This window comes from Saccopteryx leptura, unplaced genomic scaffold, assembly GCF_036850995.1.
Source record: "Saccopteryx leptura isolate mSacLep1 unplaced genomic scaffold, mSacLep1_pri_phased_curated manual_scaffold_21, whole genome shotgun sequence".
NCBI lineage: Eukaryota > Metazoa > Chordata > Mammalia > Chiroptera > Emballonuridae > Saccopteryx > Saccopteryx leptura.
This window is the reverse complement of record NW_027095703.1, coordinates 130,926-147,383: the sequence shown is the minus strand read 5'-3', so window position 1 is coordinate 147,383 and position 16,458 is coordinate 130,926. Positions and strand designations below refer to the sequence as shown.

The 16,458-nt window shown below is 39.6% G+C and overlaps 1 protein-coding gene and 1 non-coding gene across 2 annotated transcripts in view; one reads left to right on the top strand and one right to left on the bottom strand.

Moving 5' to 3' along the window:
* LOC136386927 (cAMP and cAMP-inhibited cGMP 3',5'-cyclic phosphodiesterase 10A-like) overlaps positions 1-15,700 on the bottom strand; it is a 113,654-nt gene extending 97,954 nt beyond the window's left edge. Inside the window, 3 exon segments of the mRNA XM_066358041.1 lie at positions 13,219-13,268; positions 14,203-14,318; positions 15,508-15,700. Of these exon segments, the coding sequence (XP_066214138.1) occupies positions 13,219-13,268; positions 14,203-14,318; positions 15,508-15,700 (359 nt within the window).
* Positions 7,298-7,430, top strand: LOC136386934 (small nucleolar RNA SNORA5). Its single transcript, XR_010748056.1, has one exon. It is a non-coding gene; the product is annotated as a small nucleolar RNA SNORA5 (small nucleolar RNA).
* Positions 15,701-16,458: the final 758 nt, after the last annotated feature.

Genomic DNA, 16,458 nt, shown 5'->3' with positions numbered 1-16,458 from the left:
ACAGATAGTGAGCAAGAGATTCCTCCAAGTGCCTCGGCAGTGTGCGCCCATGTTTTCCCACAGAGGGGCAGAGTCAGGGGCCTTTGTGTGGGCCAAAAGCGGAATCTCGGGCCCCCCAGCACCTTGAAAAAGCCGTGCACGGGGACGGAGCGAGAGCCAATTCCAACGCTGGAACTTTTCCATGTGGGCTGTGCTTTCAGTCAGAGGGTGAGGTGGCCGGCCTGATATCCTGGTCTGTGCGCACAGATAGTGAGCGAGAGTTTCCTCCAAGCACCCCGGGAGTGGGTGCCCATCCATGTTACTGGACAGAGTGGTAGATCCGGAGGTCTTTGAGAGGGCAAAAGTCCCGCCTGATTATGCTAGCAGCTCTGACTGACTGAGCCTTACCCAGAGCCCTGTGCTGAGTGGGAATAGAGTGGGGAGTTGCCAGGTCTTTGAGCCTCTTACTATCCAGGCAGAGGCAGCAGCAATCTCATAGCTGGATTATCAGGCTACTAATTGAGGAAGGAAAGACTAGGAGAAAGGCTCCAGGAACACAGACTCTCTCACTGGCGGAGCCTATAAATGCTAATGAGCCTCAACTGCCAATGAGACTAAAGCACAATACATGACATCGCCATAGAGACTTATCAACTGCAAACCTCTACCTGTGCGTGCCAAAGGGTCAGAACCCGAGGTACAGAATCACCACCAGGAAGAGGGAGAGAAAAGAAAAAGCAAGAAGATAGCCTCTCAAAATCAAGAATAATCTGCAGACTTTATAACCTATCCCATTTTATTATATTTATTTGTTAGTTTCTCTTATCTTCATTCTTGATATTTTTTCCTCCTCCAATTTGGTCATTTAACTCTCTGCCAGTCTTACTCTCTCCTCTCCTTGAACTACACTACCCATAAGTGTTACATCTCCCATTATCTTTACTTTCCTCTTCCTTTCTCTCTATGAGGGTTGCACTCCAAAACCCTTAACTCTCTCTCTCTCTCTCCTCTTTTTTCTTTTTTCTTCTTTTAGTGGTTCCCTCTTTTTTTTCTCTTTTTCTTTTCTCCCTCTATATTAGTTTCTTCCTTTCTCCTTTACGTCTCCTCTCATTCAAACCTCAATAACAAACAAATTATCTTATCTGGGACTCAAACTTATGTTTGTGGATTTTGGGGGATTTTTACTTCACCTATTTAACTCACTAGCAGTGTTCCCAACCCTGGTTCTCCATTTTATCTAGTTCATGTTCCACTAAATACAATAGTAATTTTTTAATTTGTCCTCCTATTTTCCTGTTTCCTTTTTATTCCTCTCATCATAACTCTTAGTCAACCAACACCTAAAAGCAAATCATTTTATTCTTGACCCAAATTTTTTCCTTATTTGCTTTTTGTGGGTCCATACCCCCCCTTTTTTTATTTTTTTTATTTACCCCTTTATTACTTCTCCCCAACTCACGCCCTCCATTACAGGTATTGTTTGTTCTATTTAATATAATATAATTCACAGTTCACCACAAGATTTTCTCAAGAAAGAGAGGAGAGGAGAGGAGAGGAGAGGAAAAAAGAAGGGGGGAATAATTTCCTTTTTTTTAATTTTTAATTTTATTTTTCTTTATTTCATTAATTTTTTTTAAAAAAAACTCTTTTTGATTTTTTATTGTTTTAACTTTTTACTCTTTATTAAATATCATTAATACTATCAACAAAACCACCCTCAGATGCCATTAAGGAAGAGAAAATTGAATATCATAGATACAAAAGAAAGAGAGGTAACACAGATAGATGAGAAAAAATCTATGGAGAAAAAATTTAATATATTGGAAACCTTGGAGCTAAATGACAGAGAATTCAAGATAGAAATCCTAAAAATACTCAGAGATATAAAAGAAAACACAGAAAGGCAATTTAGGGAGCTCAGAAAACAACTCAATGAACACAAAGAATATATGCCCAAGGAAATTGAAACTATAAAAACAAATCAAACAGAGGTGAAAAAGTCAATTCATGATCTGAAAAATGAGGTAACAAGCTTAGCTAATAGAACAGTCCAGATAGAAGAGAGGATTAGTGAAATAGAACACAACAAAACAACTTGAGGCACAACAGAGAGAAGAAGAAAGAGACTCAAAAATTTAAAGAAATGAGATAGCCCTTCAAGAATTATCTGACTCCATCAAAAAGAATAACATAAGAATAATAGGTATATCAGAGGGAGAAGAGAGAGAAAATGGAATGGAAAACATACTCAAACAAATAATAGATGAGAACTTCCCAAGCCTGTGGAAAAAACTAAAGCCCCAAATTCAAGAAGCAAACAGAACTCCGAGTTTTCTTAACACCAACAAACCTACTCCAAGGCACATCATAATGAAATTGGCATAAACCAACGGCAAAGAAAAAATTCTCAAGGCAGCTAGGGAAAAGAAGAAATACAACATATAAAGGAAGGCCCATTAGATTATCATTCGATTTCTCAACAGAAACTCTACAAGCTAGAAGAGAGTGGACCCCAATATTTAAAGTCCTGAAAGAGAGGAACTTTCAGCCATGAATACTATACCCATCAAAGCTATCCTTCAAATATGAAGGAGAAATAAAAACATTCACAGATGCAGAAAAGATGAGGGAATTTATCATCAGAACACCCCCACTCCAGGAATTACTAAAGGGGGTTCTCCAATCAGATACAAAGAACAACAACAACAAAAAAAAACGAAGCCACAAGTAAAAGCTTCAAGAAGAACACAATAAAACCAAATTTAAACTGGGACAACAACAAAAAGAAAGGGGGGAGAGAATGGAGATTAACAGAAGCAAAGGAGGATGGAGTGCAAAAGTACTCAAAAAATTGTGCGCTACAATGAACAGGGTAGGAACCCTTTTCATTACTTAAAGGTAACCACCATTGAAAAAACCACCACAGAAGCACATGAGATAAAAAAAGATAGCAACAGAGGAAAGATGTATGGAATACAACCAAATAAAAATAAAAGATAGAAAAATGAAAGAGAAGGATCAAACAAGACACAAACTAACAGAAAGCAATATATAAAATGGCAATAGGGAACGCACAAGTGTCAATAATTACACTAAATGTAAACGAATTAAACTCACCAATAAAAAGGAACAGAGTAGCAGAATGGATTAAAAAAGAAAATCCAACTGTATGCTGCCTACAGGAAACTCATCTAAGTAACAAGGATAAAAACAAATTCAAAGTGAAAGGCTGGAAAACAATACTCCAAGCAAATAACATTCAAAATAAAGCAGGCATAGCAATACTCATATCTGATAATGCTGACTACAGGACAGCAAAAGTACTCAGAGACAGAAATGGCCATTTCATAATGGCTAAGGGGACACTGAATCAAGAAGACATAACAATTCTTAATATATATGTATCAAACCAAGGAGCACAAAAATATATAAGACAGCTACTTATTGACCTTAAAACAAAAACTGACAAAAACACAATCATACTTGGAGACCTCAATACACCGCCGACGGCTCTAGATCGGTCATCCAAACAGAGAATCAACAAAGATATAATGGCCTTAAACAAAACACTAGAGCACCTGGATATGATAGACATCTACAGGACATTTTATCCCAAAGTGACTAATAATACATTGTTCTCCAGTATACATGGATCATTCTCAAGAATTGACCATATGTTGGGCCCAAAAAAACAACATCAGCAAATTCAGAAAAATCGAAGTTGTACCAAACATATATTCTGATCATAAAGCCTAAAAACTAGAATTCAATTGCAAAAAAGAGGAAAAAAATCCCACAAAATTGTGGAATCTAAACAACATACTTTTAAAAAATAAATTGGTCAAAGAAGATATAATTGCAGAGATCAAAAGATATATACAGACAAATGAAAATGACAATACGACATATCAGAATCTATGGGATGCAGCAAAAGCAGTGATAAGAGGGAAGTTCATATCACTTCAGGCATATATGAACGAAGAAGAGAGAGCCCAAGTAAACCACTTGACTTCACACCCTAAGGAACTAGAAAAAGAAGAACAAAGACAACCCAAAACCAGCCGAAGAAAGGAGATAATAAAAATCAGAGCAGAAATAAACAAAATAGAGAACAGAAAAACTATAGAAAAAATTAATAGAACAAGGAGCTGGTTCTTTGAAAAGATCAACAAAATTGACAAACCCTTGGCAAGACTTACCAAGGAAGAAAGAGAAAGAACTCATATAAACAAAATCCAAAATGAAAGAGGAGAAATCAGCATGGACACCGTAGATATACAAAGAATTATTGCAGAATATTATGAAAAACTTTAAGCCACTAAATTCAACAACCTAGAAGAAATGGATAAATTCCTAGAACAATACAACCTTCCTAAACTGAGTCATGAAGAAGCAGAAAGCCTAAACAGACCTATATGTAGAGAAGAAATAGAAAAACCTATAATACCTCCCCAAAAATAAACGTCCAGGCCCTGATGGCTATACCAGTGAATTTTTTCAAACATTCATAGAAGACTTGTGTCCTGTTCTACTGAAAGTCTTCCAAAAAATTGAAGAAGAAGCAGTACTTCCAAACACATTTTATGAGGCCAACATAACCCTCATACCAAAACCAGGCAAGGATGGCACAAAAAAAGAAAATTACAGACCAATATCTCTAATGAACACAGAAGCTAAAATACTAAACAAAATACTAGCAAATCAAATACAACAACATATTAAAAAAATAATACATCATGATCAAGTGGGATTCATCCCAGAATCTCAAGGATGGTTCAACATACGTAAAACGGTTAACGTAATACACCATATCAACAAAACAAAGAACAAAAACCACATAATCTTATCAATAGACGCAGAAAAGGGTTTTGATAAAATACAACACAATTTTATGTTTAAGACTCTCAACAAAATGGGTATAAAAGGAAAATATCTCCACATGATAAAGACCATATATGATAAACCATCAGCTAACATCATATTAAATGGCACAAAACTGAAGGCTTTCCCCCTTAAATCAGGAACAAGACAGGGTTGTCCATTCTCTCCACTCTTATTTAATGTGGTACTAGAGGTTCTAGCCAGAGCAATCAGACAAGACAAAGAAATAAAAGGCATCCATATCGGAAAAGAAGAGGTAAAGGTGTCACTTTTTGCAGATGATATGATCCTATACATTGAAAACCCCAAAGAATCCACAAAAGGACAACTAGATACAATAAGCCAATACAGTAAGGTTGCAGGATACAAAATTAACATACAGAAGTCAATAGCCTTTCTATATGCCAACAATGAAACAATTGAGAACGAACTCAAAAGAATAATCCCCTTCATGATTGCAACAACAACAACAAAATACTTAGGAATAAACATAACAAAGAATGTAAAGGACTTATATAATGAAAACTATAAACCATTTTTAAGGGAAATCGAAAAAGATATAATGAAATGGAAGAATATCCCTGGTTAGGAGAATAAATAAATCATGATGGCCATATTACCCAAAGCAATATACAAATTTAATGCAATTCCCATCAAAATTCCAATGACGTTTTTTAAAGAAATAGAGCAAAAAATCATCAGATTTATATGGAATTATAAAAAACCCTGAATAGCCAAAGCAATCCTAAAGAAAAAGAATGAAGCTGGGGGCATTACAATACCTGACTTCAAACTATATTATAGGGCCTCGACAATCAAAACAGCATGGGATTGGCAGAAAAATAGACACTCAGACCAATGGAGCAGAATAGAAAGTCCAGAAATAAAACCACATATATATAGTCAAATAATTTTTGATAAAGAGGCCAATAACACACAATGAAGAAATGAAAGCTTCTTCAATAAATGGTGCTGGGAAAACTGGAAAGCCACATGCAAAAGAATGAAACTGGACTACAGTTTGTCCCCTTGTACTAAAATTAACTCAAAATGGATCAAAGATCTAAACATAAGACCTGAAACAATTAAGTACATAGAAGAAGACATAGGTACTAAACTCATGGACCTGGGTTTTAAAGAGAATTTTATGAATTTTACTCCAAAGGCAAGAGAAGTGAATCAAAAATTAATGAGTGGGACTACATCAGACTAAGAAGTTATTGCTCAGCAAGAGAAACTGATAATAAAATAAACAGACAGCCAACTAAACGGGAAATGATATTTTCAAACAACAGCTCAGATAAGGGCCTAATATCCAAAATATACAAAGAACTCATAAAACTCAACAACAAACAAACAAACAATCCAATAAAAAAATGGGAGGAGGACATGAACAGATACTTCTCCCAGGAAGAAATACAAATGGCCAACAGATATATGAAAAGATGCTCAGCTTCTTTAGTTATTAGAGAAATGCAAATCAAAACTGCAATGAGATACCACCTCACACCTGTTAGATTAGCTATTATTAACAAGACAGGTAATAGCAAATGTTGGAGAGGCTGTGGAGAAAATGGAACCCTCATACACTGTTGGTGGGAATGTAAAGTAGTACAAACATTATGGAAGAAATTATGGTGGTTCCTCAAAAAACTGAAAATAGAACTACCTTATGACCCAGCAATCCCTCTACTGGGTATATACCCCCAAAACTCAGAAACATTGATTCGCAAAGACACATGCAGCCCCATGTTCATTGCGGCATTGTTCACAGTGGCTAGCACATGGAAACAACCAAAAAGCCCATCAATAGATGACTGGATAAAGAAGATGTGGCACATATACACTATGGAATACTACTCAGCCATAAGAAATGATGACATCGGATCATTTACAGCAAAATGGTGGGATCTTGATAACATTATACAAAGTGAAATAAGTAAATCAGAAAAAAACCAGGAACTGCATTATTCCATATGTAGGTGGGACATAAAAGTGAGAGTAAGAGACATTGATAAGACTGTGGTGGTTTTGGGGGGAGGGGGAAAGGGAGAGGTGGAGGGGAGGGCGAGGGGCACAAAGAAAACCAGATAGAAGGTGACAGAGGACAATCTGACTTTGGGTGATGGGTATGCAACATAATTGAGTGACAAGATAACCTGGACTTGTTATCTTTGCATATATGTTTCCTGATTTATTGATGTCACCCCATTCAAAAAATAAAATTATTTAAAAATGGAAAAAAAAATATTCAAGAGGAAGGAAGACTTCCAAGTTTCTTTCATGAGGTGAGCATAATTCTGATTTTAAAACCAGGCAAAGACAACACAAAGAAAGAAAATAATAGGTCAATATCCCTGATGAATATAGATGCTAAAATCATCAACAAAATATTAGCAAACTGGATCCAACAATTTATGGAAAAAATTATACACCATGATCAAGTCAAATTCAGCCCCTGCACCCCCCATAACAGGGGCTGGCCCAGATGGCTGCTACAGCAAGCTCCACTGCTCATGGGCTCTGGGTTCCTGCTCTGGGACCTGGGATAAGTTTAGCTGTGGACGTGGAAAAAAAAAGTGGGATTTATTCTTGGGAGGCAAGGCTGGTACAATATTTGCAAATCAATTAATGTGATTCATCGCATAAACAAAATTAAGGAGAAAAACCACGTGATAATTTTAATAGATGCAGAAAAAGCATTTTATAAAATCTAGCACCCATTAATAATAAAAACTCACAGCACAGTGGGAATACAGGAAACATACCTCAACATGATAAAAGCCATCTATGACAAACCCACAGTCAACATCATACTCAATGGGCAGAAATTTTTAAAAATCCCCTTAAGATCAGGAACAAGGCAGGGGTGCCCCTTTCACCACTCTTATTCAACATAGTCCTGGAAGTCCTAGCCACAGCAATCAGACAAGAAGAAGAAATAAAAGGCATTCAAGTTGGAAAAAAAGAAGTAAAGCTATCATTATTTGCAGATGATATGATATTGTATATAGAAAATCCTAAAGTCTCAGTTAAAAAACCACTGGACCTGATAAATGAATTCAGCAAAGTGGCAGGATACAAAATTAATACTCAGAAATCAGAGGCATTTTTATAAATCAACAATGAACAGTCAGAAATAGAAATTAAGGAAACAATCCCCTTCACTATTACAACCAAAAAAATATAGTACCTAGGAGTACATTTAACCAGGGAGAATAAAGACTTGTACTAAAAAAAATTATAAAATATTCATAAAATAAACCGAGGAAGAGACAAACAAGTAGAAGCATATACCATGCTCATGGTTAGGAAGAATATACATCATTAAAATGTTTATATTGTCCAAAGCAATTTATAAACTCAATGCAATACTAATTAAAATACCAATGACATACTTTAAAGATATAGAACACATATTCCAAAAATTTATATGGAACCAAAAGAGACCACGAATAGCCTCAGCAATCTTAAAAAAAACAAGAATAAAGAGAGAGGTATAACACTTCCTGATATCAAGCTATATTACAAGGCCATTGTACTCAAAACAGCGTGGTACTGGCATAAGAATAGGCACATAGATCAATGGAACAGAATGAAGAACCCAGAAATAAACCCATAGCTCTATGGACAACTGATATTTGACAACAGAGGTAAGGGCATACAATGGAGTAAAGATAGTTTCTTTAACAAATGGTGTTGGGAAAATTGGACAGCAACTGCAAAAAAAATGAAACTAGACCACCAGCTTAAATAAACCATTCACAAAAATAAACTCAAAATGAATAAAAGACTTAAATGTAAGGCGTGAAACCATAAGCATCTTAGAAGAAAACATAGGAAGTGAGCTCTCCAACCTCTCTCAAAGTGATATATTTGCAATTTATATCCATGGGCAAGTGAAATAAAAGAGAGGATAAAGAAATGGGACTATATCAAACTAAAAAGCTTTTGCATGGCCAAAGACAATAAGAACAGAATAAAAAGACAAACTACACAATGGGAGAACACATTTGACAGTATGTCTGATAAGGGGTTAATAACCAAAATTTATAAAGAACTTGTAAATCTCAACACCAGAAAGACAAACAGTCTAATCAAAAAATGGGCAAAAGACGGCCTAGCGTGCGGAGGACCCGGGTTCGATTCCCGGCCAGGGCACACAGGAGAAGCGCCCATTTGCTTCTCCACCCCTCCGCCGCGCTTTCCTCTCTGTCTCTCTCTTCCCCTCCCACAGCCGAGGCTCCATTGGAGCAAAGATGGCCCGGGCGCTGGGGATGGCTCTGTGGCCTCTGCCTCAGGCGCTAGAGTGGCTCTGGTCGCAACATGGCGACGCCCAGGATGGGCAGAGCATCGCCCCCTGGTGGGCAGAGCGTCGCCCCTGGTGGGCGTGCCGGGTGGATCCCGGTCGGGCGCATGTGGGAGTCTGTCTGACTGTCTCTCCCTGTTTCCAGCTTCAGAAAAATGAAAGAAAAAAAAAATGGGCAAAAGAAATGAATAGACACTTCTCCAAAGAGGACATACAGATGGCAAATAGGTGTATAAAAAATGCTCAACTTCACTGATCATTAGAGAAATGCAAATTAAAACCAGAATGAGATATCATCTCATACCAGTCAGAATGGCAGTCATCAACAAACCAACACAGAATAAGTACTGGCAAGAATGTGGAGAAAAGGGTACCCTTCTACAGTGCTTATGGGAATGCAGACTTGAGCAGCCTCTGTGGAAAAAAGTATGGTGATTCCTCAAAAAATTAAAAATCAAACTGCCTTTTGACCCGGCCATCCCACTTTTAGGAATATATCCAAAGAACACCAAATCACTGATTCAAAAGAAGAAATGCACCTCCATGTTTATTGCAGCATTATTCACAACAATGAAGATCTGGAAACAGCCCAAATGTTTGTCAGTGTATGAGTGGATGAAAAAGCACTGGTATATATACACAATGGAATACTACATAGTTGTGTAAAAGAAGGAAATCTTACCTTTTGTGACAACATGGATGGACCTGGAGATTATTATGCTAAGTGAAATAGGCCAGGCAGAGAAAGAAAAGAGTCATATGACCTTACTTATATGTGGAATGTAATGAACAAAATGAACTGAGGAACAAAATAGAGGCAGAGGCAGGGTCACAGGCCAGAAGGACAGCAGTCAGAGGGAAGGGGGATGAGGGGATAGGGTCAGAGAAGGTAAAGGGATTCATGAATCCGTATTAAACATAACACAGAGATATAGGTTACAGGACAGAAAATATCAGAGGGAAGGGGAGATGGAGCTTGAGGGAGGGGGCAAAGAAGAATAAAGGGGGGGTAATGGGGGACAAGGGGGCAGGAATTATATTAAATGGGACACTTGAAGCCATGTTAACACAATAAATTAAAATTAATAAAAAATTAGAAAAAAAAGTATGCATACTTAAAAAAACAAAGAAACTTCCACTAGCACAAACACTTTTTAGAGACTAGAGATAAAAAACTACAACCGAATGCAAGGAAGTGTTTCAAAGCTTCAGTCCTAACCAGCGCTGCCCTCTCCAGAGTGGAAGTTCCTGTGCTCGGGCGTGCAGCCTGACAAGTGACGCTGAGTCCCTCACTCCCACTGGAAGCTGCTCTGTGGTGACAGACCTCAGTCTGCCACCTCCAACAGCAGCAGGGTGACAGTTAGCTTTCCAATTTTTCAGAGAAACTAAATGCACGAGCCAATATTTAATAGTAACCACAAACTTTCTTACATATTTCTAAAGTTAAGTGATCTTATAGAGAGAAGATTGGTAATCATCATCACAGCCAGTCAGCTGGCTCAACAAGGGAATAAAACAGCACTGAAATTAGTAAAGAGCAAATTAAAAAAGAAAGATGTGGTGTAAAGCAGAACAGACTCACAGTTTATTTTAAAAACCTAATTTTATAGTGAAGTGGGAACGTGGGTCCGTGAACAGCAATTACTTGTGTCTCACTTGGTCAACACCGGTTCTCATCTTCCTTTCCACACACAGTTCAAAGATCACTTTACTCATAAAGCTTCATTTTTATGAAAAGGCTTTACCTCATAACCAGTTAAATCTTAGAAATATTTTTAAGATGAAAAAATGATTGAGGTGTACTATTATTTTTCCTACAGACAGCAGATGGCATTAGCTGGTAAGTGAATGCTGACCCATGCAAATGGCATGAGCAACCAGCCCACACTGTCACCCAGAACCTGAATTAGAAAAGTAACTCTGCAGAATTCTTGAGAGTAAACCTACTAAAGTTTACTGCACAACTGAAAAAGTCACACCATTATTGTAAACCACTGGCTCCAACTGGCTTCCAAAACCAACAGATGAAATGCAATCTATGGACTTACTTTATGTTTTAAATTCTTTTAAATATGATTAGAGCCTACAAGGTCTTCCGCTTTTACAAACAGCTACTATGGATAACACAAAAAAACTGCAATGATGACTTTATGAAGTTTGTTACATATCAATTAGCTGGAGTATGTGACCAGCTACGAAAAGAGAAAAACTAAAAACATAAGTTGAATTAACAAAATCTTAACCACACAAAGAGTTTTGTCCAACAAGCATCTCCAGAGGACCCTGGACAGCTAGGTCAGATGCTGCTCGGGTCAGGACACAGACCCCTGCTTCCTTTCTGGGCTCATCATTTCTCACAGATTGCTGCTTCTTCCTAGAAGTCCGTTATTTTCCCTGCTTATCTACTGAGTGGGTGGGCTTCCAGACCCTGCCCCAAAAGGGCTGATCATACAGGCTTCTTTTAATGTGATTCCCCAGCACGCATCCAAAGCAGGTCCCTGGGCACCATGGCCCCTCCCTTGGCCCTCCCACCCCGCACCCCCCACCTCGGGCCCCTCCCTGACTGCTCTTCACACCACATGCTCTGACTTAGTGTGGATTCCTCAACTCCCCCCTACTGTTTGCACATTCTTTGATGGCAGAAATGACTCATTATTTATCATCATATGCTCAGTAATTTAGTAATTTTTGCTACACAGCAGGTATTTGAAATGGTTTGCAGGATGAAGAACATTGATGACATAATATTTCAGCAGTGGAGATTAAATTAACTTTTAGAAAGTTTAAGACTCATCCAAGTCACAAAGTTGCAGACTGCACTCACATAATCTAATTCCAAAATCAAACTCCTTAGAAAAGCTATTCACTGGGAAGCTCTACTTCTCTTTGCAAGCTCTGAAACAGAGTTTCTCTGAAAGAAGGGTTCTCTCTCCTGAGGGGCTGTGCCAGTGCAATGTGCCTAGGCAGGCGCAGGACCGTATTCAAGATCGTCACTGCGCCCAGGTTGAGTAACTGCCTGCACTGCGTCCTGAGACAGCTGGGAACATGCCTCCACAGGCTGCAGGTGGCAGTGAGCTGTGCTCTATGTCAGGTAACCAGCAGCACAGAGTCAGGCCTGTCCCATGGCAGATGGGAAAAGGCATCCCTGAGGGGCCCCCACCACTAAAGCATCTGAACCATGACTACCACCACTCAGAGAGCTAGACTCCTTAGTAACTCTGTCCCACAACTTTGAATCATCTTCAACAAACCTAAAAAACGATCACATTTGGAAAGTGCTGAATTTTTATTCTCATTTTATTTTACTGCAGATTATGTACAGAAGGGACACAGACTGTCCACCATGATGAAACAACTTCTGTGCAAAACTGTAAATCTAAAAATGTCATTTGCAAAATAGCACACAACAAACCGAAATCAAAACAACTGATAAATTACAAGATTTTATGCCTAAATGTTTCCATTTTGGTAAGATTATGGGCTGGTAATAACCACATATAGAAACCAAATATAAGATGACTTGCAAGTACTTAATTACAGTGTTATCAAGTTGTTAACATAGTATCTTTTATTACAAGCTTATGATATTTTCTTTTTTTTTTTCATTTTTCTGAAGCTGGAAACAGGGAGAGATAGTCAGACAGACTCCCGCATGTGCCCGATCGGGATCCACCCGGCACGCCCACCAGGGGCGACGCTCTGCCCACCAGGGGGCGATGCTCTGCCCATCCTGGGCGTCGCCATGTTGCGACCAGAGCCACTCTAGCGCCTGAGGCAGAGGCCACAGAGCCATCCCCAGCGCCCGGGCCATCTTTGCTCCAATGGAGCCTCGGCTGCGGGAGGGGAAGAGAGAGACAGAGAGGAAAGCGAGGCGGAGGGGTGGAGAAGCAAATGGGCACTTCTCCTGTGTGGCCTGGCCGGGAATCGAACCTGAGTCCTCTGCACGCTAGGCCGACGCTCTACCGCTGAGCCAACCGGCCAGGGCAACTTATGATATTTTCCTAAGTAGAGCACAAAAAAAGCAAACAACCCTAATTGTTGATACTTACATTGTTGCACTCACCACGGAAATACAGTGCGAATCCATCGGCTTTGGTGGCTGTCAGGTAACAGGAAGAAACACGGTGAATAGAGGAGCAGAGGGCAGGCTCTCCAGGGTGAGCTCCGCAGGAGCCTTCTCAGTGGTCTGTGAACAAACGTCACTCGAGCCGTACAGCACGCGGAACAGAGTGGCTTACCGCTTCACTCAGTTACATAATTAGAGTATTTTCATTCACATTCATCAGCTATTGCAAATTTTAAGATGTGCTATCCTCAAATAATATAGTCCTCAGTGTACTTGTTTAATAACATATTTGTCAAACATTAAAATCAGTATTAAAAATTTAAAGTTTGATAATTGTATTTAATTGTTAAAGTATTAAAAGCACTGGAATTGATATTCATAATATTGAGTGACCAATATAAGCACCAACCAAGAAGAATTATGTACCTGTGCTTGTCATCACTGAGGACAACATAGTTTGGCTTTTCCGAAACAGCTTCAGGGCCATCTGACGGCAATGACCAGGGCAGTCAGTAGACTAAATCTTGGAGAAGTCGCCCCAACTGAAGACGGCTTAACCCCTTCTACCTGTGTGGCCTTCGTAAAAGGTCTGGCCTGTCTTTCCTAAGCATTCTTGCCAGTAAAATGGTGATAATCATATACAAAGAGGTCAATTTAAAATTCTTCTTCCTTACAAATTAATAATTTCTTGTGTAAATGTGATTTTGTTCAATGAAACTATATAAAGAAAACCAGGTTTTAATTAGAAGACATAGTATATTCCATTTAAGCATCAGGCAGATACATTTTTTGGTGTTCTGGTAGTTTCATAATAAAATATTTTCACCTTACCTTTAACCCAAGAATAGCAGTACATGAATGATGCTCATGTGACTGGGAAAGGACACTGTCTGGGCCCTTTCCTGCAGTGAGACAAGGACTCCAGGCTCTGGTTTCCATCCTGGGGGACCGCGAGGACTTTACCCACTTGGATGATGTGGCTGAGCTTATACAGAAGCAGCTGGTTGTTACTGCCCGTGTCCAGCTGCTGCTCTATGTAGCTGCTCAGCTCGTACCCATGTCCTGCATGTTTGTGTCTTGGTACTTTGAATAAAAATAAAAACAAAAAGAAATGGCACAATTAAATATATACTATATGTTGTAAAACATATATACTATCTACCTATATGACTTGATATACTGGCTCCTGGTTATGCTTTCATAGAACATGATTTAATAGTCTACTATAATAACTGCAAATTAAAAATGTTATGACTTACTCAGAATTATCTTTATACTTCATGCATGCCTATTTACATCAAATCTCAAATGTTACAAATTACAGCTTTGTTTCTAAAGTTGTATGTCTTATGTAGCAGACAATCTGATCAGTAAACAACAGTGCAGAAGTTGGCTGAGTAAAACATTGTGAGAGGCTAGAAAAGTCACCCTTATGCACTACCCCAGGTGAGAGCAAGTTTATTACTGTCCTGTCCCTGCACTGGTGTGGCTACCACCCAAGTCCCACCCCAATGCTCCACTAAAACAGGCCAGACCTCATCCTATCCCCCCCCACCATGTTTCCACAGTAGTCCTCCAGCAAACCCAGGCCTCAGGGGTGGTCCAGGCCCTGGGAACACAGCAGGTGGACAGGGCCTGGCGAGAAGGCAGAGGCTGAGCTAGAGCGACTCTGGGTACCAGCACCACTGTGTTTTCCCCAAATGCCCTGGTTCTGACATAAGCTTCCCTCCATCCAGCTCATCTTCCTAGGCCTCCTCTCCACAACAATCCAAGGAGAACTTGAAAAATAAAATGCAATTCTCTCACTTCCAGGCCTCCAAGACCCCTGGGCTTCCCAAGCACTTAGAATAACAGACAGAATGCATGGTGTCCTCCCCCACCACACAGTGGGGGGTTCTCCATCTCTGAATCTCTCGGACATCCACTTCCCCCTGACCAAGTGGGCACCTTTCTCTCCCACGGCCTGCAGCTGTTGTCTGGAGCACTGTTCTCAACAGACACATGGGGGATGGATAAACGGAGGAAAGGATGAGGAAAAAAGTACACCACGTCACTGTCTGCTCCACACGGGCCCTCCTCTAGGCATGCCAGAGGAGGAGGGAGACTAACCTCCAGTCCTGGAGAAGCCTATATTCCAGGTATAAGAGAAGGAACAGTAACTGCACAGCGTGGGAGAAGGCCAGAGGCGTGACACAAGGTGGGCAGCAGGGTCAAAGCAGGTTCCCCTTTTCTGCAGGACCTGGGAAGGTAGGCTCAGTGACATGGGACTTACAGATGGACTTCAAGGGCACCAGACACCCTAAACACCTGCAGCGTGCCGATTGGCCCCCAGCTGTCTTGGAGGGATGCTGAGTGCCACCAGCTCCCTCTGCCTTTGTCCTACAGAAGGACTCCAGGGCCAGCAGCCCCAGAAATTGGAGTGTGGAGGACGACGTGTAGGAGGTCCAGTACACACCAAAAAGCATGATGAGATCTAGCCTCACAAAGACTGGGTCTCAGAGGCTGAAACAGAGAAAAAGGGTAGCAATGGATGAAGGAAAGTTCTTTTTTTAAATTAAATTTAATGGAGTGACATTGGTCAATAAGAGTACACAGGTTTCAGGTGAACATATCTGTGACATCTGAACTGTTGTGTTTTGTGCCCATCACCCAGAGTCAAACCATTTTCCATCATTGTATATTTGTCCCTCTTTACTCCTTTCCCCTCCAGCCCCCACTCTCTCAACCTTCTCCCCCCTGGTAACCACCTCATTTTTATCTATGGCCATGAGTCTCAGTTTTATATCCCACCTATGTGTAAGATCATATAGTTCTTAGCTTTTTTTGATTTACTTATTTTACTTCATATAATGTTCTCAAAGTCCATCCATGTTGGCATAAATGGAAATATGTCATCATTTCTTATTGCTGAGTAGTGTTTCATTGTATAAATGTACCACATCTTCTTTATCCTATCCTCTACTGATGGACACTTTAGTTGTTTCCATGTCTTGTCCACTGTGAATAATGCTGTGGTGAACATGGGGGTGTATATGTCTTTGTGTGCCACTGTTTTCAATTTTTTAGGTAGATTCCCAGTAAATGGATTGCTGGGTCATATGGTAGTTCTAGCCTTAATTTTTTGAGGCTAGAACTATTATATTTTCCATAATGATTGTACCAGTTAACATTCCCACCATCATTGAATGAGGGCTCCTTTTTCTCCACAGGCTCTCCAACATTT